The sequence below is a fragment of the Amphiprion ocellaris genome, chromosome 10, assembly GCF_022539595.1.
Source record: "Amphiprion ocellaris isolate individual 3 ecotype Okinawa chromosome 10, ASM2253959v1, whole genome shotgun sequence".
NCBI classification, from domain to species: Eukaryota; Metazoa; Chordata; class Actinopteri; family Pomacentridae; genus Amphiprion; species Amphiprion ocellaris.
The window spans coordinates 18185516-18208514 of record NC_072775.1 but is presented as its reverse complement, the minus strand read 5'-3'; the positions used below and the strand labels follow the sequence as shown (position 1 = coordinate 18208514).

The window sequence follows — 22999 nt, the reverse complement described above, 5'->3', positions numbered from 1 at the left end:
AGATTCTGCTCGCTGTTAGCTAGAGGAGTCATACTGTCAATCTGTAGGACAAAAAGTGAGAGAAAGCGTAAGCGATATGATGGGAACTGCTTTTATGCAACACTGCCCTCTGCTGGTAGAGTAGGTAATGACACACTGAGATATCCAGCACAAGAAGTGAGACAGTCTTTACTGAGGACTAATCTAACCACAGTTCCTCAGGGATGCATGTGTCTGTGTGCTTCTACCCTTGAAGCAGATACCTTATTTGGACCTAAGGACATTTTGCACTGACAAATTTTAAGCATCCCAGGAGGGGCATACGTTAAAATATGTCCACAGGGTGGCACATTAGAATGACAAAAATATAGAGCCTCAAAGTGAATTCTGCCTGCGACTCGGAAATCAGCAAGAGAGAATAGGACGGGCTGCCACTGGAAGAGGGTCAGACTACTGATGTTAGATACAACCAAATGCTTAAATCAGATCCAAACACATGGAATGTTTTTTCCTCAGTTTTTGTTCTATATTAACTACAACATGAGAATACTTTGCCTTAAGTGTATGTGCATGACAGATCAAGAGATAAAGAGATGTGAGGATTTTTTTTTTTTTTTTTAAGAAATCTGTTACGCATTCACATTAATACAGTGTTTGCTATGTGTATCTGCAATAGGCCTGTAAGCTGTGTGTGTGTGTGCGCATACAAACAGTGCACCGTCGACAGCCTGCAGCACTGTGCATTCTTGCTTGGAGAGTACATGTCCTCAGGCCTCCTTCCTCCATCAATGACCTCTGGTGAAGCCATTATTTTCTGCATTAATGATGAGCAGCAGCCAGCGATGAGAGAGATGGACTTTGTCCTGAGGCACAGTAGCGCTGATTATGGGCAACAACAATGCCAGCTGAAAAAAAAGAAAGAAAGAAAAAGAAAACTCTTCCCACAAGCAGTTCAAAAGACTATGAGTCTTAGCGGCGGTACAGAATAAGCTGCTCTTGCTTTATTGACAAGATGGATCAGATAACTTCTGTAGCTAGAGGATTACCCAGAATAAACTTTATTAGTTTACCTATAGCTTGTTTTGCCATCCAATACCTCTCTGAGCACCAACAAACTAATGTGACTGTATCTTACTATCAAATTCCAACGTAGAACAGGAGTGAGAAGCAATTAGTATATGGATGAAAGGGCTTAGAGTGACTTATACAAATCCTATTATTATTGGAGTCCAAGGATTTGATAACATGTATGGGAACTACAGTCATATAAGAGGCTTAATTGATCCTCTGACATCAGCCCACACACCAACATATAAAGACTCACAAACAAGACAAAGTGCAATTGCTCTAGTCAAGGCAGCCAGGGCACCCACTCAGGAAATCCTGGCTTGGGGAGATGACTCTAAATGAAGGACTTTACCATTCACCATTATGTCTTTGGTGAGAGTCAGAGGGAACCCCCGGGGCTCTTCAGCACAGCACGGCACAACTTTTCAAAGGGCTCCAGATTAAAGTCACTGAAAGTTCCCACTGGGGTCTGAGGCCAGGATCCCATTAAGCAGCCCTACCACACCGCCGGCCATAATTGTGTCGTTGAGAATTCAGAGCAGCGGTTGCTTGATAAGCGAATTTAGGGTGAAATAAAAAAGGAGAGGCAAAAAGGGGTCTCGTTGGGCCACCATTAGACACTTCATTCGCTCACCACTAATTTGTTTTAAATGACTGAGGGAAAGGTGAGCACTTTATAAAGCAATCCAAGCTACCTTTTTTTTCTCCCCATTTCCAGGTCTGTGCAACAGAATGCTGATAAATGAAAAACACTGCACTTTATAGCCACACACTAAGTGCCACCAGTAGTGTTTTAGACTGCAGCTATCTTGATCGTAGTAGAATGATCTATAACTCCCTCTAAACTAATCTTAAAAGGAACTGGTCAGTGTTAAAAGTTGCATCGCTAGCAATGACAGTTTCACTCATAGTCCTATAAATACAAGTCCAGTGAGCCCATTAAACACAACTGTTTTTTTAAAACTACAAACATACAAACAAGTCCAATTTTATTGAGTATTTAGTTTGTTATGATTCTGAAAGTCACATACAGTCTATTTCAACACTTGAGATTCATTGCCATCAGAGCCGTTTGGTAAATGATACAAAAAAAAACCCCTCTATTGCAAGCATTATATAAGACCTAAACCATAACTTCAGATGTATGCATGCTCACACAACACTCTATTTAACAGGTGGAAGTATAAGAACATGTTATCCTTTGTAACTGTTGCAGCATTACTTAGAAATGTGCAGAAGACATTTAAGCAACATCAGCAAATCTCAAGTTGTGATTCAGGTCTTTACAATGAGATAAATGGGTAAACCCTCGGAAACATACTAATATTTGGAACCCAAATATGCTGTGGTCATCCAAGTGCAATAAAGAAAACTTAGTTATTGGCTTTAAGTGGATTTTTTCTGCTTCTTCTTCTCTGCCTCCTCCTCTTTTTCCTTCTCGATCTCAGTCACCAGGGTCTCGATTTCCTTGGATTCCAAAATCTGTAAACAGACAAAATACCTGTTAGCTCATGTGCAAACTAGAACTAGTAGAAAACAACACTAAAGCCAAATTTGCCTCACAGATTACCTTCAGTGGCTGATTCCGTCTGATAACAGCAAGTTCAATATTTTTTCCTCCTGACTGGACGACCTGTGATCAGCAAAAAAAAGAAGTCTTTTAATACTATGCCTAATTCAGTAATAATACAAATTATTTAGCATTTGATTAACAGTTTCAAGACTGTTTAGACAGGCTGCAATTAAAACAGCAACTGAATTTAATTTCTATAAAAAAGATAAATCACTCAATGTAACAATACACATAAGGTCATATTTGCTCTCCTGAAATGTAGCATTTATTGTATTTGTTTCATTTTCTGTTCCTTTTGCCTGCACTTAGGCAGGTTCACCCAATTACAGGAAGCAAAGTCCCACATGAAAACACTACAGCAGAACATATTTGTCTGGTAGCAGTCAGTGCATGTTAATAAATTCATTCATGGTAGATGGAAATACATTTGAAGTGAATATTTCTCAAACCAAATTTTCACATTTGCTTCTTGTCAATTTCTGAAACACTGTGTAAAAATATTAAAATTAAAAAAAATTGTTGTTAGCGGGTTAATCCTACTTTGAAGCAGATAATTATTGTATTTCGGTATGTAACTAATGACAAAGAGTCTAAGCCAAATATGGCAGTACAACAACTAAAAGTGACCTTACCTCAAGCAAAGCTTTAATGGCCAACTTGATTGCCTCATTGTCACCAGCAATAGCTTCATCTGTGTAATTCTTCTCCAAGAACTCTCTCACGGTTTTTGCACTACGGCCGATTGCATTTGCCTGATTATTTCAACAATAAGCACAAAAGTCAGTTAATAATCATTTGCACACTGATGAGATAATTCTTCAGCAAATCTAACAAGAAAACCAGCGTAATATACAAAGCGAAAAACCCACTGACCTTCCAAGCATGATAGGTTCCTGATGGGTCCGTCTGGTACAGCCTGGGAGTTCCATCGTAGTCAAAGCCAACAATTAACGCAGAGATGCCAAATGGCCTGCGCCCATTGCTTTGAGTGTAGCGCTACAAATATGACAAATATACAAAAATTGATCCCTTGTTTGCAGATATGCAGAATAAAAACATCAACCAGGGTGTAGATGACAAAAGCCAATAATATTCTTGCCCACTGAATATGACGCTAGCATTAAAAAATAAATTATTGAATAAGAACTCTACATACCTGTTTCAGTGTAGCTATGTAGCGTGTGATGTATTCCACCGTCACTGGATCCTCAACTGTTAGCCTGTGGCTCTGGCACTCAACGCGAGCTCTGTTTATCACAATACGAGCATCTGCTGTCAGACCTTAAAAACAATTACAGAGGTTAAGTGGTTAGTCAATGAAGAAGAAAAATACAATGTGAAATTTAGGAAACAGGTATTATTTTGTGATAAAGATAGCTACTATGTCATGTCAAAGATTGTAGTTTTTTTTCACATATTTAAAAAGAAATGTGGTAATTGAGGTACCTGCAAACGCCATGCAGACATGCTCGTCCAGCGCACATATCTTGCGGACTGTTCTTTCCTCCTGTAACTTTGCTACAGATTTCTTCTCCACACCAAGGACAACGATGTCCTTACCTCTGATTCCCACCTGCATAGAAGGACAAAAAAACATCTAAATTGATTCCTAAATATTGACAACATAGGATATTTCCATCTAATGGGCTGGCAGTTAGTGTGGTGTATTGATGTAAGGATCCAGAATTCCAAAGAAAATTACTTTACAGAATGACTCTGTGTCTATAAGGAGGTGACTAAATAATTTGTCTTTCACACAGTATCAAGTAAAACTAAGCACGTGTATTGTCCCTTCAGCTCATGTTTGATATCTGAGGAGGATCTGCCCTCAAAATTTCCTGCATACTGCAAAAAAGAAAAGGTTACAGGTTTCAGGAACCCAAACAGCCTCAACAGTGCCCTCTGCAAGGTTACACATTTCAGTTTATGAATAAGACAGATCAGAGTAATATATGACATTTTACTCAACAAAACTGACCAGCCATTATTTAAGTCCCCCCTAAACAGTTACTCTAAAAAGGTACAACTTTCTTTTGCACGTAATTTTATACATGACATAGCACATGTAGATGGAAATCAACTATTCCTGCACTTCCTATAGAAGGCAAAACACACACTACTACAAGGCAAGTTATTAGTAACCTGGTAATCTGCTACCGCAGTGGCTCGATAAGTAGGTGACAAATTTAAAGACAATAAACGTTATTTGAAACAGAATTGAATTCACGGTACTTGTTGTATAGCTTAGTGCACTAAAAGTACCATGTTGACGTTACCCAACGTCAACATGGTACCCAAGCTATGGTTAAATGGATAGAAAATGTGAGGAACAAAACTCAACTTGCAAACCGCAAATAAAAATCAAACACTGTTTCTCTCATTTATTGTTAGAGTGAAACTGAAAGTACTGTGAGTGACACAGCGACAAAATGCTTGCTAATGATGCCTGCTTCTTATTTTCATCAATAAAATATTTCTCTCCGTCTGAGAACTAAACGTTAGCAAATCAAGATGCTCGCAGCGGATCACAACACAGTTATATGTGTAGCACGCTGTTAAACAAGGCAATCTGCTAAATACATGAGAAATTACAGTGAATGTTAGCGGCTAGTTGCTTGGCTAACTGACGTTGGCAAATTAGCGACATCCATGTTGCTAACGTTAGCTTTAGCATTAGTTTCATTTAAATACCTACCGCTGTAGAACCTTTCTTTACAGCTTCTTGTGCATACTCCACTTGAAAGAGATGACCATCAGGAGAAAATACAGTAATTGCTCTGTCATATCTTGCCGCCATTGTACAGCAAGGCACGTACAATCACAAGTAAAAGTAGAAACCGCTACCAAATGATTCAGCTAGTTAGCAGCAAACCGCTCACTCCTTGTGTTGAAAAGAACGCATGCGCATGACCTCTGAACTGGGGAGATACCAAAAGTCTGTTCTCCAGTGGAAAGTTGTGATTAAAACACAGCATGTAATTGCATGTAATTCATTTGGCTTATGTTTTCTGTGAGTAAAATGTTTTTCAATCTAAAGTTACAAAAATAAAGACAACAATATCACTTTATTTCTGATATGAATTCACTGGGTAAATTTATTAGGGGTCGGCCACTGTGCAATAAGGGTGCAATAAGATTGAACTTATACACTTAAAACAAGCACCGAAAAACACTGAAACAACCATTATTCCCTAAAAATATCTGCAACATTATTATTTCTATAGACATATATTAGAGCCCCGGCTGTGTTTCCCCTTTTGTTGATCAGCCCCATGGCCTTTTGGTCTCGCTCTGGACTGTTCCATTATTCGAAAAATAGGTGACATTGTAATTGATTTACGGCAAATTGTCTTTGCTTTTAACTATCTATATCAATGAGCATAACTATTGTGTATTTTCTGAAATTAATGTCGTCACTATATATGAATGTATAATCAAAAGAAGCAATAGTCATCTACTATGTGTTTCAACGTACGGCTCTCCCCCCAGAACGGACCACTGCATTACGAAATTGCATCGTATTTCTGAACTGTGTGATCTGAGTTCTACCGATTTGTTCAGTGTGTTAGCTACTTTTGACTTTTATGCTGTAGTTCACTTTAATTTCAAACAGTATCACCATGTCGGTGGCGTTTGCACCTCACAGGCAGCGCGGGAAGGGTGATATAACACCCGCTGGAATACAAAAGGTAATTCATCTTTTTAGCGCGCCGCAGGATGGAGGCTATGGTATGAAACGCTGCTAGCCGTTTAGATAATCAATGTAGCAGTGCCCATCCAAGTCCGACTGTGAGTAGATCGGAAACAATGTTACAGGGTCAAAGCGCGGTGAATATGAACCTCCCTGGAATCCTGACGCCATGTGTAGACAGCGCGACTTAGCTCGGTTTGTCGAGCTAACGTAGAATTGTATTTTAGATGAATGGAGGCCTGCGGTTTTGTTAGCAGAAGACGGCTAGCTAGCGAGACGCGTCTTTTGTTAGCTAGAAACGCACACTCACATTTCACAAAAACGCCCCCCTTTTGTTTTTAAATTACGCCAGAATGACCTTCAGCAAGCGACGGACTAACTATGCCGAATGATCTTCACAGTTTAAAATTTTGTCATTTTGTCAATCAGAATTACACATGTGATATAAATATCTACGCTCATCTTTGCAGTTACTTGATGAAAACAACCAGCTGATTCAGTGTATAATGGACTTCCAGAGTAAAGGCAAAACAGCAGAATGTTCACAGTAAGTTAATGAAGTCTTGTTTTTTTCTACATGTTCCATTAATTTTAATTTCACATAGGCACAAAGCTCGTATTGATGACTCTCTTCCTATTCAGGTATCAGCAGATGCTGCACAGAAATTTAGTGTACCTGGCCACGATAGCAGACTCTAATCAGAACATGCAGTCTCTCCTCCCTGCTGTGAGTATTGGTCCTTGCTGAATGATTTGAATGAATGAGTTGTTTATAATTGTGTGGCTTCTTGGCCTTATAAGTTTATGAAGTTTACCTGTGAGTGTTGAGGTTTTGTATTAGATTATGTCCTAAGCAAGCCATTTGGGTTTAGGTAAATCACCTGAAACAATACTGAAGAAGCATACTTTTGTTTTAGAAGAAAATTCTCAGACATCAGAGTAATATTTTATCTAAAAACTGCAAAATTGCACTAATAGCTCATCAGATGTGTCATTTAATTTTTAATAACAGGTGGGATTGTTTTTTTTCTTTTTTTTTTGCTTGACAAACAGTCTAACTTGACAAGTACTATAAGTGTTGCTAGTAACAAGTTCTACTGCTCAGCATTTGAAAATTGTTGTCTACTGTCTTACATGCTTGTCATGGGAGCTTTTTGAAGTCTGGAAAACTTTATTGATGACACCATGTTTTGGAGTGTTCAGTCGAGCATCTTTTAAGTTTCCTCATACAAACTGAAGCAAAAGCCTCGATATCTTGCCTTTTTGTTGCAAATATATGCACATTTTTTTGATAAGTTAATCAGTCTATCGTAAGTCCCAGAATGCTATGGATGTTCTGCGCAAATATACTGCAGTATTCTTTGAAGTGGAAATAATGTGTTATTTCTTATTTTGTGTGTGTGTGTGTGTGTGTGTGTGTGTGTGTGTGAGAGAGAGAGAGAGAGAGAAAGAGATGTGCATTGTAAACAAACCTGAAGTTTTAAATAATGAGATAAATGTATGTAAAACAAGGTTTTTCTTGGCTCAGAATGGGCCTTTGTGGCGATGACTACTATGACTGGTGCACTTAAAGTAAGTGCAAAGAATCTCTGTTGTCTTAACTGACAGAACTCTATGCAATTTCCTGTTATTTCTGAGTATTTCATGAACAGAAATATCCTTTATGCTTTACTAAATGAAACCCCAATTAACAAAATTAGTTAAAAAATGAATTTCATCTTTTATCCTCAATTTGCATTATTATGGTCCTTTTCGGGCTGGTCCAAAAATGCCCATATGCAGAATAATCTCTGTAAAAGTGACGCTTATATTCCCTTATTTAGTCATTGATGTTTCCTTGTTGTTACTTTATGGAGGACAATTTATTCAGGTACTTTTAAGGCTATTTATTGTACTGCCTGTTCATTTTCCTATACACACACACACACACACATATATATATATATATATATATATATATATATATAAATAAAAAAATTTATTTATTTTTTTCTTAATTGTGTCATCTCTGATTGATTTAATCAAATCAAAGTTGAACTCAATTATAGCAGAGAGATCTTGGCTTTCATCAGCTTTTTTTCTTGAGTTTTCACTTTTGAGCGGTTCAGATGTGTTTGTAGACGGCTGATGTGTATTTTTGTGTCTGTGTTGTGTGCCTACAGCCGCCCACTCAGAACATGCCGATGGGCCCTGGTGGGATGAACCAAAGTGGGCCCCCTCCTCAGCCTCCTCATGGTCACAACATGCCCTCTGAGGGTATGGTTAGCGGTGGCCCTCCAGCCCCACATATGCAGAACCAGATGAATGGACAGATGCCTGGTAAGCAACGCCCCCACCTCAACTTCCATTACTTGTCTTTCTCTCCTTTCCCTTTCTTCTTCTTGCTCAGTTCCTGTCTCACTTGAGTTGCCTAGCAACACCACAGAACTGTGAGGGAGGTCGCTCTGCTCAAGGATGATGTCACCCATTTGCCAGCTGTGGTGGTCTTAGACTTGCTCTCCATTTCTACCATAGTTTATACATATTTCTTATCTTTTTTTAAGACAGTTTCTTTATATATTTTTGGGTATTACAAACACCAAATAGTTTTTGTTCAAGGAAAGGGATTGCCATTTGTATCACACACACACAAGTCAGGGGCTCTTTGTCATAAACCACTGTAGTATATACTTCAGCTGTGCTACCTAGTCTGGTTTTCAAATTTATATTGAGTGACTCAACAGAGATAATAGCTTCTGACCGTCAACATTATGGCCTTACATTGAATGACTCAATATGTCTGGTTATTTATTGTAGCTGGTTAGAACGTAGGTACTATCCTCGAAATTGGGGCCAGTTAGGAGTAATTTTATAGCTTCTGCAAAGTAAAAAGAGTGGCCACCCTGTTATGTTAATTCTCACTTCATACAAACAAATTTGGAAATATTTGATTGCTGTTCACTTTCTTTTGTATTTATTTCCTTTGCCCTTGTGTGGTGTTAATATTTTTGTTATTCAGCCAGTGTTCGTGGGTCTGGTGGACCCGCTGCATTTTTGGGTTTTTAATTCAACACAGTCAAGCACTTTTATGTTAAAATACTCAACAGATGTTTGCTTCATCCCGATTACAAGCAATATAAACGGCATTTATGGTTAATGTTTGCTCTTTACCTTTGTTTGGATCACCTTTAGCAATTAAACTCATTAGTTTTTTAACAAAACATATTTAAAAAAAAACAATTATCAAGATACGGGTGGAGAAAATTCAACAAATTTACAAATGAAGCAAGGTTTTCCATAACTACTGACTTTTATTTATTTGAACTTCATTAGAAATGTAACCCATTCACATCATTTTACACGCTGCAAGTTGAACAAATACAGTAATCATGTCAGTCTAGACAACACATCAGCCCCATTGAACACACTGCCTTTTCATTTGAGTCTACACAACACATGAGGGGCAGAGTTTTACTGCGTGTGTGTTGCTTATGTACTTCTCGCACTTGATGCATGTACACTACCAGTCAAAAGTTTGGACACCTTCTTATTCAATAGTTTTTATTTAATTATTTTATACATTGTAGATTAATACTGAAGACATCAAAACTATGAAAGAATATATATAGAATTATGTTGTACACAAAAAAGTGTTAATCTGCAATGTAGAAAATATTACAAATAAATAAAAAAAACATTGAATGGGAAGATATGTCCAAACATTTGACTGGTAGTGTGTTTTGTGGTTTTCTGTCCATCTTTGCTCAACACACTTTGCAGTGCGTCTTTGTGTTGCCGCCGGCCGCAACCTAAAATAATGAAAAGATAAGGAATTGTAGTAACGCCTCTCTCACACAAAGCATGAGTGTCAAACATATACTGCAACAGCATCACACATTTACTTAAGGCTCTGGAGATGGTGGTTCTGTAGATTGGGTTGATGGGCCACCAGCATTCTCCTCCTGAATCCTCTTCATGATGGCTGCAGAGGTTCTTGGAACATGTTGTCTTCTCTGGATTTGAGATCTCACCAGTACCTTTCCCAGTTCCTTGAGAAAGAAGCATCTCCTCTGGAGCGTCCCACTGTTCCACTCTGGGTTCAGTACCATGCACATGACAGAGGTGTTGTACACTGAGATGTCCAATATGTCAAAGAATATCACCAGTGGCCAGTGTAGGGTCCTCCTTTTGCAGCTGTAGGCACTCACCAGCTTGTCCATGCTGTCTACCACTGCTTTTGTGGCATTATAATCCATGATGATGTCTAGTTTTTGATGTTACTGGCCACAGATTCTCCCATCCCTGTGCAGTGTACTCATAGGCACTATATTCTTCCCTTTCTTTGGCACATAGGATACCACGAATGTGTCAGTCATGTACACAAACTTGGAAGACTTGAGAGGCCTTTTCTTTGTAATCAGCAGTTTGGGTAGCAGCTCAGATTTGTTTTTCCATATCTTTCGCACCACGGTCGGCTTCCTCTTTAGGAGCTCCTGTCCCAGCTTGTACGAGGTAAAAGAATTGTTGCATGTGATGTTGTGTCCATTGAGTCCCTGAGTCATGTCCAGGACAACTTGCATTCCTTGATCTTTCTCGGGGGCTCCATCAGCTTCCCTATGTGGACTTGTAAGTTCTAAGCATATGAGGAAGTGGCATAATAGGCAGCACAGATCTTCATACCATATTTTGCAGGTTTAGATGGTAAATCCTGCCGAAAGGGGCAGCGGTCCATAAATGGCATCAGCTGGTGGCACTGGGCCCAGGGTTGTAAAACAGGGGGAGGCGGTGCACCCACTTGTCCCACGCTGTCCTGATGGTAGCTTGCCTCTCTGCTGTGGAGCCGATCTGTCGTCTTGGTTATCAAAGCGAATAGTCCTGGAAATTAGGTGGAAGTTTTCCAGAGACATACACGGAAAAGTTCTCTGCCAGTTTCTGTATCCCATTCCCGATTCCCTTTTGGTCCTGAAAACTCCGACGAGGATAAGAACCCCATAGTAGACATGTAAACAGGTTTATTTCATCTCCTTCCACCTCTCTTTTCAAAAATACACCTTCTTTCTAAATTAGTGCAATCCAGAATACTTTTCTGGATAAAATCTGGGATGAAAAGCTCTAAAGAAGACTTGATGTCATGCACTGCCATCCCTGTTAGCCCTGGTTGCATCCTTATCACATTGGCAGACGTGGGGTGGCTCATTTCTTGGGCAAGAAGACCGTTCAATCTCACCATTTTTTGACATCCATATTTCTTCACTTGCAAGCTGTTGACGGGCTTGTTCTGGTCCTGTGACTCGTCTTGGAACTAGCTGATGCTTAATCTCATTCTCTTCTTCAAAGTCACTGTCAAACTCTGAATTTTCAGAAATGTGATCCTCACAATCCTCTACATCATCATCAAAAACTTCTCTCTCTTCCAAAATCAATTGCAAGGCCCTCTGAACAGTGAATCTTTTGGCCATCTTGATCAGTTGTGATAAGGAACCACACTCACAAAGCTATATTTATTGTGTCCCGCCCCAATTTGCAGCTGGGATAGAGTATGAGAAAATATAGACTGGTTCCCGCAAGACAGAGGCTAAAATGTGCAACAATGTGAGAGCAGACGGTGTTGGTGCTTGAATTTTGCAACAATGTTGCAACCTTGTGCAGGAACGGCAGGGGCAGAAACATAAAACGCACACACATCCACACACTAACAGCAGGCCCAGACAGGAGGAGGATGACAGCGTGAAGGTACACAGGACCTACAATTTCCACACTTTTATTAGCCCTGGGTCCAGTAGACCTGAACATCCTGTCTGTAGTATAAATGTGTAGGAGGGGTATCAATAGGTATTTGCCTTCCCTTCAGTTGTTAAAATGTATTGTGGCCACAGTTTGATCTGATCTTAATGCGCATGTAAATTAGACTAGGCTGGTTGATGCATCACTATACATGGCTCAGAACAGATCATGCAACCCACCTAATTAAAAAAAAAAAAAGTATTTTATTTAACCTTTTTTTAACCAGGCAAGTTGGTTGAGAACTGATTCTCATTTTCAATTACATGGGTTGGCAAGGAGAATTGAAGTTGGATTCAACTTCAACTTGTGGGTCTGATGTTTTTTCTTCAGAATGTGGTCATATTGTACAGATAACTTTTACATCTGTCTGGGATTTGATCACAATGTGAGCCTGACCACCTCCAAATCTGATCTGGCTGAATCCCAATCCCTATGCATTCTGTGTGTGTTTGTGCTATTTATTAACATGCATTTGATCTCATTAACAAAAGTTCTAATTGGATATGGATTGCATTTTAATACTATATTAGCAGGAAATTGCATATATAACTGCAGTGAAGGACAGATTCAAATTTACTACTGTGTACTACTGTCTTTTTGTTTGGTTTGTTTGTTTTTTTGTTTCTTTTTTCAAATAATCATGAGTCTCTTGTACTGCTGTTTTCCAGGTCCTAATCACATGCCCATGCAAGGTCCTGGTCCAGGCCCCACCCAGCCCCCAAACATGCCCAGTGGCACTATGAATATGCCCCCCAGCAGCCATGGCTCGATGGGTGGCTACAATCACACTGTCCCGTCCTCCCAAGGCATGCCAGCTCAGAGCCAAATGAATATGACCCAGGGCCAACCCATGGGAAACTATGGGCCTCGTCCAAACATGAACATGCAGCCCAATCAAGGTAAAACAACAATTTCTTGGTATCCATGCGGTTGTGTTGATTTCCTTATCATCTTACTTACTGGTGTTTGTGATTAGCCACATACTACTTGAATAACCTGTCCATCCTGTACAGTTTGAGAGTTAGCTTATTGCTGGTTGTATCGCAGGCCCGATGATGCACCAGCAGCCTCCCTCACAGCAGTATAACATGCCTCCTGGTGGTGGTGGACAGCACTACCAGGGACAACAGAACCCAATGGGTATGATGGGCCAGGTCAACCAAGGGAATCATGTCATGGGACAGAGGCCAATGCCTCCCTACAGACCCCCACAGCAAGGTATACCCCTCAGAGTGTGACTCTTATGTGTGCAAGTTGTGAGTGTTGGTCTTTCTTCTCCCTAACCCACCCTCTTGCATTTCTTACTCTTGTTCCTTTCCTCTGTTTACACTTCTGTAGCTCACAGACATCTTGATGACTAAAGATGTAACCTAAAGCCTCCAGCCTCTATAAAATTAGTCACATGACCAAAAGAAAGCTTTCTAACAAGAACTAGCGGCAAGGAACCCATCCTCTCTACTCTTCCCCTCACACAACCAGTCCAACAACACCTTGAATCTACTTGTGTGTATGTTGTGTGTATGTGTATGTAGGACCCCCTCAGCAGTACCCAGGGCAGGAAGACTACTATGGGGACCAGTACAGTCACGCAGGACAGGGAGCCTCAGAAGGTAGGAGAACCCTCCAGTCACTTGGAGAAAACCATCAACAAATCAACCCAGGAGTTGTGTTAAAACACAAATGATGCAAAGAAACTGCAACAAAGGCAAACTTTCAGTTTCTTCATTATTTTCTGGGGAAATTAAAGTGAATTTGGGCTCAAAGACAAAATATGGTGTCTGATTTTGAGGAAACATCCACATGCCAGAGGTGCACCCTATTTAAGTTGTGTAATGCGACCCCCACCCAATCCCACCCCGGCCCCCAAGTCATGACAGGTACTTGACCTGTTGGTGTGAAAGAAAAGGCAGGGACAGTCATATCTTAGTCTTTATGGTGAAAGCTGTATGACAATTATATTATAGTCATATAGTAATCCTTTGGATTCTCACTGAAGAAAAATGCCATGTGATACTTAACACTTCTAACCACATGGCATACTACTTGAATGGATTTTTGGTGAAGTAGCAATTTAGTGTATTCGTATTCAGCGTAAGCACTTCTAATCATGTGCACCCACAGTAAATAATTTGTTATTATGGAAGCACAGCACTAGTGACATATAAGCCACTGACTGTTTTTCCAAAACATGGCACCATTGCATTCTCCTTCAAATATTTATAAACAGCCGTTACACTGCAGAGTGTCTCTGTTGATGTGTTTAGTGATGTTCTGTTGCCAAGAAGAAAATACAAAACTCCTTCTCTTTCTTTGTCCAATTAACATTTACTTTTTTGTGGTTTGTTTTGTTTTTACCCTCTACTGACTACACTATTTTCCTTTGACCTTTCAAACACAACTGTTTTGCTTTTGTTTTTGAAATAAATAAATTGTAGTCATTTTGACATTTAAAAAAAAAATGAATTTCTAAAATATTGGTGTTCACAATTCTGCCATCAAGACACTATTTTATTCTAGGAACTTCTCAATAATAGGATCTGTTTAATTTTATTCCGCTGAGATTACTTTTACTGTTGTAAATTCCAGGCAATACACAAATAAATTGAAGGTATTCATTTAGGTTTATGTAATAATGAATACAGTTTGCAGCCACTGTATTCTAATGAAGGCATTCATAGGCCATAGGAGAATTCCTCACAACAGTGCTATTATAGATAACATCTTTATACCTTCCTCGTGTGCTCAGGATAATTTTGACATGAATTTGTTTAAGAATTAATTTGTGTAAATTAAGATGCACTTTTGTTACCATTTATAGTACAAACATACAGATTATCACATCAGTTTGTATCCAAACACTTAATGTCTTATCTATGCTGATTCTATACATTGCTTGATACTTAAATGGTAGCAGGACACTGACTGTAAATGAGTTAAAGCACTCAAATTTCTGTCATAGTACTGTGTGTGTCATTTATGGTCAGTTGATATCAGATACTATTATACTTTCAACAGTAAAACTGGTCTCTAAGTAAGAGCATTTTAAGAATCTTTACTTAATGTGTATGTGTCTGCATTGCTATTGTGCTGTAGTTGTGAACACATTGCTCATATTGCCTGACGTTACCCCCCCTTCTTGAAGGTAATGCCCAGTATGGCCAACAGCAGGAAGCGTACCAGCAAGGCCCTCCCCAGCAGCAGGGCTATCCTCCTCAACAGCAGTACCCAGGTCAGCAGGGCTACCCACCACAGCAGCAGGGTTACGGTGAGTTGCTTTTTCTTGAATAGAGGCACATGTTTGTCCTGTAGGAGGCACCATCAGCTCTCTCCTTGGATGCAGTTTTAACTGTGAATACTAACTCCTCCTGAGTGAGTTGGTGCTTATTGTAACTGTGCCAAGTGTATGTCAAGACATCATCAAGAGCAAGGAATTAAAGGACCACCTTAATGAATGGTTAGGGGATTCAAGCTTGGTGGAATAGACATTTAATCAGTAGTGGTGGATAGCAACACATTAGAATTTCTCCCGGTGCTTCGGTTTGATATATCACACTGTTCTTAGGAAGTAGGAAAGCAGCTCTAGCTAATGTGCTTAGAAATTGGGAAAAGGATGCGCAGACTGCCCACAATGAAATGTTGAACTCTGCATTTTGAATAAATAGTTAAACAATTTGATTAAAGGCATATCGCTTGATATTTGTTCAAGCATCTTAGGTCTCATTATATTTGGCACTCATGACAACAAAGGAAAAATACAAATTATAAAATGGTAGAAGAATTCTTCAAGACAGACATCTCATAATTAATGGCCTTTATTTTCTACCATTAGGGTTTTCACATTTAGACCAGTGCTTTGAGACGTAACTGTTAAACCAAAGTCAATAAAGTGGTATCTAAAAATGTTTGACTAGCAATGTAAGAATAGTTCTCAAAGCTCTACGGGCTTTTTTCCTCATCCAATTTTTCACTGGAACTTTCCATCACTCACCCTCTGTCTGAGCCAGAGCTCATGTTAGTAATGAGCTAGCAGAGAGGCAGAGGCTGTGAGGTGAGATCCATCTGGCACATACACATGCTTGCTCTCTCAGGCCCTCACAAGGTTATACTCAACAGCATAAGGCATTATGAGCGCCTAACGATGCTGCGTGGGCCTCATTTGACTTCAACCCCAGTCAGGCTTTGCTTGGTCCTTCACGGCGTCTGTAAAGATAGCTGCAGTGTACGGGGGCTGATGAAGAGATCTTCATTTTTTTTAAATGACGCTTGCTCCTCTAATGAAGACCACCAGAATCTCCTTGATGTCTCCTTGCATTAGGGAACCACTGGCTTCATCCCGACTCACTCATTCATTACTGAGTCAGGCGTTGTGGAGGCAGCCTAAACAAATAGGTCTGAACTATCTGCCATCCTCTTTTTGTCATCTATCAGCTTTTTATTGCAGCCTACTAGTGATGGTAAAATAATAGGGATTCCCCAAAGTTCTCTGAATAACAAATATGAAACACAGACAGTTAATGAGCAAAACTTGGGATATCTACCCACTGGGTTCTTTTGTTTGAGTCTAAACCTGAGTTTCATTCAAACACCTCTTCCTCAGCAGGTGATAATGTGAATACTGGTTGCATCAAATTTGCCTATAATATAATTCTCTGCTCATACATATTTCAACTGAAACTAATCTTTTGGATGGGCTACGATTTGTTATTTTTTGTCTCTATTAAACTCATTACAGATTTTTAACTGCTCCTGTATTCAAAATAAAGTGCCCATGTTGACCAGTATTTGTGTGATTCTGGAAGCAAAATGTGCAGACAGATTTAGAAGGAGTTGAATTCACGGTTTGTGTTGTAACATACTTTTTGAAGGTTGTAGGTACCTTTTAAGGCTGTCAGATGTAGATCATTTTAACCTAAGTTCTCAATGTCTGTTGTAGGTCCCTCTCAAAGTGCCCCAGGACAGTATCCTAACTATCCTCAGGGGCAGGGGCAGCAGTATGGGGGCTATCGCCCTCCTCAGCCCGGACCCCCCCAGGGCCAACAGCAGCGCCCATATGGTTATGACCAGGTGAGTATAGCCACAACACCTGCAGAGCCACAGAGACTAGTCTAAACAATGGATTTAGTTTGTCCCTTTTTATATTTATTGCCAGACTAAGCTGTATATTTTGTATAGTTCTCAGTGAGACCAGAGATCAATGTCAATGAAGTTAGAAGGTAAACATTAAAAGGTAGTATGTTATGCATGCTGTCATCATATTGGGTGGTTAAATCTGTTCTTCCCAAAGAGTGTATGTGTTAGTATTGTCTTTCACTTGTTAAGCTGAGTCTTGGTTATATATTCTGGCTAATGTGGTATGCCATTCCAGTGAAATATGAGGGCTTTAAAGAGGATTCTTCCTTAAACTTGATGCAGACTGCTCTAGTGTTTAAAGGGAGATCTATTTGTTGCCCTGTATTTCCTGTGGTCTTATGTGGGGACCACAGCTACACTTTGATATCTTTATCTTTGAATATTCAGGGGCACATGAGGAAATAAAGACCCGGGGATTTGAACCCCTGACTAGCTCTGTAAGAAGCAAAGGTAATGGTTGCTGTGAAGACCTCAACGTCCAATCTAGACGCTTGACCACCTAGCCTTAATTTGCATTTGTTATGTTTCTTCTGTCTCTCTTATGTCTTTATCCTTTCCCATCTTTCTTTTTCTTAAGTTTTTCCTTTTCTTAATTTTACTCTTGTTTTGTTATTAACCAGGGGTCGAATTGTAAGTCATGAGGTCCAGAAACACAGCATGCTTAGTCTGCAGTGAGACAGCCAAAAGCTCACATGCTTTGACTGTGTCTGTAAGCTCTCCAATTTACAAGACTGGTTTTAATGACTATTTTGATAAAACTCTATCTGAATGAAAATGTTAAATGTATCAGACTGTCAAATCATTCTTTCTGAATTGGTTTCCATTACATTTTTCATTAATGCCAGACACGTACTTCGACCCCTGTTCTGGAATGCATCAAATACTGTTTATTACACTGAATTTGTGTCACTTGAAACTAGTGTCTACTAGTTAGTAAGGAATATCGTCCTCTACCATGCTGCTGCCGAAACCTAAGGTATCAAGTTAGCATTTAGAGCTCACAAGTTGTGAGGCCATGCTGCCACCTGCTGGTTAATACCAGTCAATGAAGGCATAAATCATGGTTTGCAGTATGATATGGTTGAAACCACTGATGTTTGTTTGCACTCTGTTGAGATTTGTGAACATAAGCTTTTACTTTGTGTTTTTGACAAGATCAGTAACACGAGTCTGTCGTATTTCTCTCTACAGGGCCAGTATGGAAATTACCAGCAATGAGAGATGGTCAGCCTTCTCCACAGCTCTGCTCTTTCAGAGCTCTGACCTCTGGTCAACTGCTAAGCAGACTTTAATGATGGTTTCAGCTCACTGAGATTCTCTCGGACACAAACACACAACACTCAAAAATACAAGATACATTTTCCCCCTCTCTTTGGGCTTTTATCCCTGCCTACAAAATGTTTGTTCATCATGTACATTGACATGACAGTGTCAGAGTGCATGACTCACCCTCTGGTCCAGTATGTCTCAAAACAGCAATGCCTTAAAAATGGAACTGCCTTATCCTTTAGCATTGCAGATTGTGAAATGGGCTAACAAAATTTTGAATAACAGATGATTTAAATGTACAGTTTCATTTTACTGTGGTGCATTGTTTCTCTATCCTTCAACTCCCTGATCATAAGAAGCAATAATGCCAGCAGTAGGGAAACATGTGGGGACGTTTAGATGAAATATTGCACCAGATGAACTTCCAGCTAGGCCATGGTACATGTCTTGATGTATGTGATGATGTAAAAATATATTTTATGCTTTTTAGATCAAGCTAACTTTGTATAAGACATTGGAAACTAGTACTACAGCTGTGTTGTTTATTTCATGAAGTGTATGTGTCAATGTTTTTTTTTTTTTTTAAATGCTCTTTAATGAAGATCCCATCCAGCACATTTTCTTTGTTGTCAAACTGTGTAACTTTTCACTAAGATCTGCTACTCCAGTGACATGGACACTGAATACTTTATGTGAAAATTATGTGACATGCACAGAAAGTCTTCAAAGAACAAATATGACCGGCAGACCTGAAATTGGGAAACATTTGATGTCTGAAAAAACACATAACAACGGCTTTGTTCTGTGTTGAGTTTTGACAATGGAAAAAATCTTAAATTTGGATCAGTAGTAGATTTTTAAAACACATTACCTGATAGAGGAATGACCATTGGCCTTATTTTACAAATGTACCCAGAGAGGTAATATGTAGCAGGTGCCACTGCAAATTGTAACTTAATGCATTCTGGAGCCTTTTTTTTTTCTATACAAGCACCTCAGTCTTGTCCATTGACTGCAAATTGGTGAATGGGAAAGGTCAAACTTGGTATAACAGACATTTCTGACAAATACTTTGCTTCGTTAGTCTACAATGTTAGTTGGTTAGTTGACAGTGCTGGAATCCCTTTCCCCTTTGAATAAACGTCTAAGTTGATGTCATTCAAATAGTGTTGTGTGTGAATAATAAAGATTGTTACTGTCAAATATGTAACATAAGATGTGAAAATAATGTTCTGAAATGGATTCCTTAATTTCACAGTAAAGACTGGTTGTGCAGTTTTATATCACTGGCTTGATATCTGTATTATGGTGCATATTTTATTGATCCCATATGTACAGCGGCATAAAGAAGAGGAATTCAACGTCCTCTGGTATTGTTTATATGGCTGTTTTAATATTTTTCATTCTACACCTCATTTAAGTGGTGGTCACATTTGTGTCATGGCAATGTATAACTGTACATTATAATAAATTGGAAGAATCTTTAATACATTCTGACCTGTGTAATTTATGGCGTTTGACCTTTTGAGAGACTGTAAATGCAAACATGCAAAAGCATTTATCCTGACCACAACATAAACAAGACATGCGCTATTGGTGCTGTCATAATGTGACAGTATGATATAATTGTTTTGTCTTCTTCTGCTACCTGGTAGTCAGTTTCCAACTGATAATGACCCTGCCCTGCTCAGCAGCATGCCTGCTTTGTCCAGATGCATCCAGAGAGGTCCAGAGCACATTTACACCCAAAATTACCTTCCGTGTCCCTCTTTCCCCTTCTGCTCCCTCCAGAGAAAGAGAGGGACTACCTGTCACATTGGGGGGAGTGATACAGATGGTACGCCAGATGTGTGGCCGAAGCACGTGATGGGACAGTGGTGTTGGTGTTAAGAGGGCCACAAACTGCTCGGGTTGCCTTGGCGCCGATAATGAGTGCGTGCGCAAATGTGGCCGAGCGCAAGAGGAGTGCTTTAAGGAAAGAAGAAGCAAAGTGTGAACTTTTTGCCTATGTTTGAGTTTCGTACGTGCTTGTGTGCACATTTGTGTATCCCTGCTCAGGTTTAGTGGCGTCGCCTAGTCACCCCACCACCCTGCTGCTTCACAGCTGGCTGCCCCACCCTTCCCAGCTGCCACTGGGGCTCCCCCCGGCCCCTCCGCTTGGCAGAGCTGGCGTTTTGGGCGCTCCCCCACCAGTCCTCCCTGGCAGCTGCTGCCCTCAGCTGCGCTCTCGCAGACGGTATTGGGGTCGGACAAAGTCACTCCTCCTGTGACTGTGTCTGGGGCCGTTGTGGGAGGATGAAGAGGTGGCAAAGAGACTCTCACCTCCTATGAAAGATCTCCTTTAAGCGCACAAGAATTTAAATTGATGGACGCACAACTTAAAGCAGAGCAGTGGGGGAAGTCCGGTTGGAAATGTATTTGTCTGCGGTGGTTCATTGATGACTAACTCGGTATTCCAAAGCAGAGTCTTCAATTCCGTTAAAGTGAAGACTCTTGCTGTGTGGTTGTAAATGAGTTATCAGGGAAGCTTACAGGAGAGCATTAGTCCATGCATGTTCCGTGATGGTGAGAGCGAAGTGGCAGCATCATTTAAGAGGATGATTATCTTGTTCAATATTTTGATAATTATAATTCAGGGCACCTTTCAGAGGAGGCTCCTAACCACTGAGGAGAAAATGACATTGTGATCATAGCTGGCAGGCAAGATGTGATCTCTCTCTCTCTCTCTCTCTCTCTCCCACTAACTCTCCTTTTCACTCTCTCATACCCACACTCTCAGTGTGACAGAAAGTCTATGGGGAGGTATAAGAGGTAGTTATGGGGGGAATGCAGCAGCCTCCACAGTTTAATTGGAGATGTGTCACACTAAATAAATGGTGCAAAAACAAGCGCTGACTGGAGGCTTGAGGGAGGGGCCCTGGGGATGCAGCCTGTTTTATTGGGCAGGAGCTTTGCACCGCTCCAGGGTGAAACGGGGCTATGCACTGCTGAGATACCCTCCAACCACCAAACCACCAGGCCTCCCAAAGACTACTGTGGAGGAAAAAAAGACAAAGGCATCCATTTCGCTCTGCAGAAAAAAAAAAAAAGCATCTTACTGGTGCCATGGAGAAGGTGTGGGTGAACACGGTGACCTGATTGTTCCTCATCCAATAAGGGCCATATCATTGTCCTCATCTGCAATTTCAATTTCTGCACACTGGCGAACAAATCCATAACTGTAAAATCTTGAGTAAGCGTTGTCTGCCTTGCTTACTCCCGGATCTTATGTCAATTTATGTTTTGAGGAGGAGAAGGCAGCCAACAGCCTCCAGCCAATCCCATTTCCTTGTGTAATCCATATATGACCTCCAAGTTACCAGGAGAATGTGTTTTCCAATATTCTATCAATGTTGATATAACTGTTGTCTGGCTTTGCTCATACAGTGTGTGTGTGTGTGTGTGTGTGTGTGTGTGTGTGTACCTCAGATTCCAGAGTTCATGGCACGAGTTTTGATTTACCTCTACAGTGTGCCGCAGTAATTGGATGTGACACCATTCTCTCTGCTCTCCCTGGGGGATATAACAGGAATCTGACTATTATGGCCCCAGTCATGAATATGTCACGACAGCTGCAAACAAAGGCCCGTGATTTGGAGAGGACTCCTCTGTATGTTGTCTCCGTGCTGATATATGAGATAAATGCTGGAAGGGTAAATGAGTTTTCTGTAAAGCAATTTGCAGTGTTTACAAAGAATGAATAATTGCTATTGTTTGGGAGAAAAATAATAAAATATGGTGGAGATGACAGTCCGTGTTACGTGTTCATCATTATGTCTGCCAGATACATACTTGCTGCACAGACATTCGGATAGGCTATTACATCGAGTTTCAAAACAACTGAAAATATTTTTTGGACCTGACACACACAAACATAGTGATCCCCTAGAAAGACATTGTTTTGCATGCACATTAGATGTGCAGTGCTTTGTTTAAATCCCATCTTTTGTAGAGGGTTTAGCCATCAAATCAAACTGAGTGTGCTGTTTTGTATGTGTTCTTGCCTCAGAAAAGTAGTCTCTAGGTAAAATAGCAGGTATGCTGATATCAGTATTCCCACAGCCTGCATAATTGCTGTAATTTGCTTTCCCTTTGGGTAATCTGTAAACATGGCTGTTTTGATGTTTTTGGCATCCTCCATTGGCTGAGCTCTCTACTCCTCCAGTGGAGCCCCCATCCCAGCCCAGGGTGACACAAATAGATCCTTCCCCAGAAGGCGCACGTAGTTCCACATGGGCACAATCAATACAACCCAGTCATCGCTGGAACTGTGGCGGTATTAAAAGCACCCCGTGAGCTGGTTCTCACCACGCCGGCATTTTAGGGAAATAAAGCTATTGATCCTCTGGGGCTTCTGGCGGAGCATTAACCTGGGCCCACAAATTAGAACGTGCTCATCTGGACACATCTGCCTGCAATGTTCCAAAAAAGCCAGTCCCAGGGAGAGAAAAGGAGGGCTGTGAGGCCTGCTGCTTCCAGTGATGAGA

General features: G+C 40.3%; 2 protein-coding genes across 4 annotated transcripts; one reads left to right on the top strand and one right to left on the bottom strand.

Moving 5' to 3' along the window:
- Window positions 1-2019: 2019 nt before the first annotated feature.
- Window positions 2020-5519, bottom strand: psma8 (proteasome 20S subunit alpha 8). Its single transcript, XM_023287878.3, has 7 exons — window positions 5316-5519; window positions 4067-4193; window positions 3777-3901; window positions 3494-3616; window positions 3253-3372; window positions 2618-2680; window positions 2020-2529 (listed from the first exon to the last, which is right to left on the bottom strand). Exons 1-7 carry the CDS (start codon window positions 5415-5417, stop codon window positions 2434-2436), a joined length of 756 nt encoding a protein of 251 aa, XP_023143646.1. The 5' UTR covers window positions 5418-5519; the 3' UTR covers window positions 2020-2433.
- A 608-nt stretch (window positions 5520-6127) lies between these two features.
- Window positions 6128-19960, top strand: ss18 (SS18 subunit of BAF chromatin remodeling complex). Of its 3 annotated transcripts, XM_023287880.3 has the most exons (11): window positions 6128-6309; window positions 6782-6858; window positions 6954-7038; window positions 8474-8630; window positions 12743-12973; window positions 13122-13292; window positions 13607-13684; window positions 15217-15339; window positions 17008-17138; window positions 17592-17654; window positions 18396-19960. In XM_023287880.3, exons 1-10 carry the CDS (start codon window positions 6241-6243, stop codon window positions 17607-17609), a joined length of 1140 nt encoding a protein of 379 aa, XP_023143648.2. In that variant the 5' UTR covers window positions 6128-6240; the 3' UTR covers window positions 17610-17654; window positions 18396-19960. The 3 variants fall into 3 exon arrangements, with proteins under 3 accessions (XP_023143648.2, XP_023143647.2, XP_023143649.2); XM_023287879.3 differs by lacking the exon at window positions 17592-17654 and having other exon boundaries at window positions 6129-6309; XM_023287881.2 differs by lacking the exons at window positions 13607-13684; window positions 17592-17654 and having other exon boundaries at window positions 6129-6309.
- Window positions 19961-22999: the final 3039 nt, after the last annotated feature.

What these genes read in the sequence shown, in the direction of transcription:
- ss18 (XM_023287879.3), top strand. Translation starts at nt 6,241, where the DNA reads ATGTCGGTGGCGTTTGCACCTCACAGGCAGCGCGGGAAGGGTGATATA. An exon ending in CACCCGCTGGAATACAAAAG is followed by an intron (nt 6,310 to 6,781) that starts GTAATTCATCTT and finishes TCATCTTTGCAG; the next exon opens with TTACTTGATGAAAACAACCA. An exon ending in GCCCATATGGTTATGACCAG is followed by an intron (nt 17,139 to 18,395) that starts GTGAGTATAGCC and finishes TTCTCTCTACAG; the next exon opens with GGCCAGTATGGAAATTACCA.
- psma8 (XM_023287878.3), bottom strand. Translation starts at nt 5,417, where the DNA reads ATGGCGGCAAGATATGACAGAGCAATTACTGTATTTTCTCCTGATGGT. An exon ending in TAAAGAAAGGTTCTACAGCG is followed by an intron (nt 4,194 to 5,315) that starts GTAGGTATTTAA and finishes CCTTCTATGCAG; the next exon opens with GTGGGAATCAGAGGTAAGGA. An exon ending in TGTCTGCATGGCGTTTGCAG is followed by an intron (nt 3,902 to 4,066) that starts GTACCTCAATTA and finishes ATTGTTTTTAAG; the next exon opens with GTCTGACAGCAGATGCTCGT.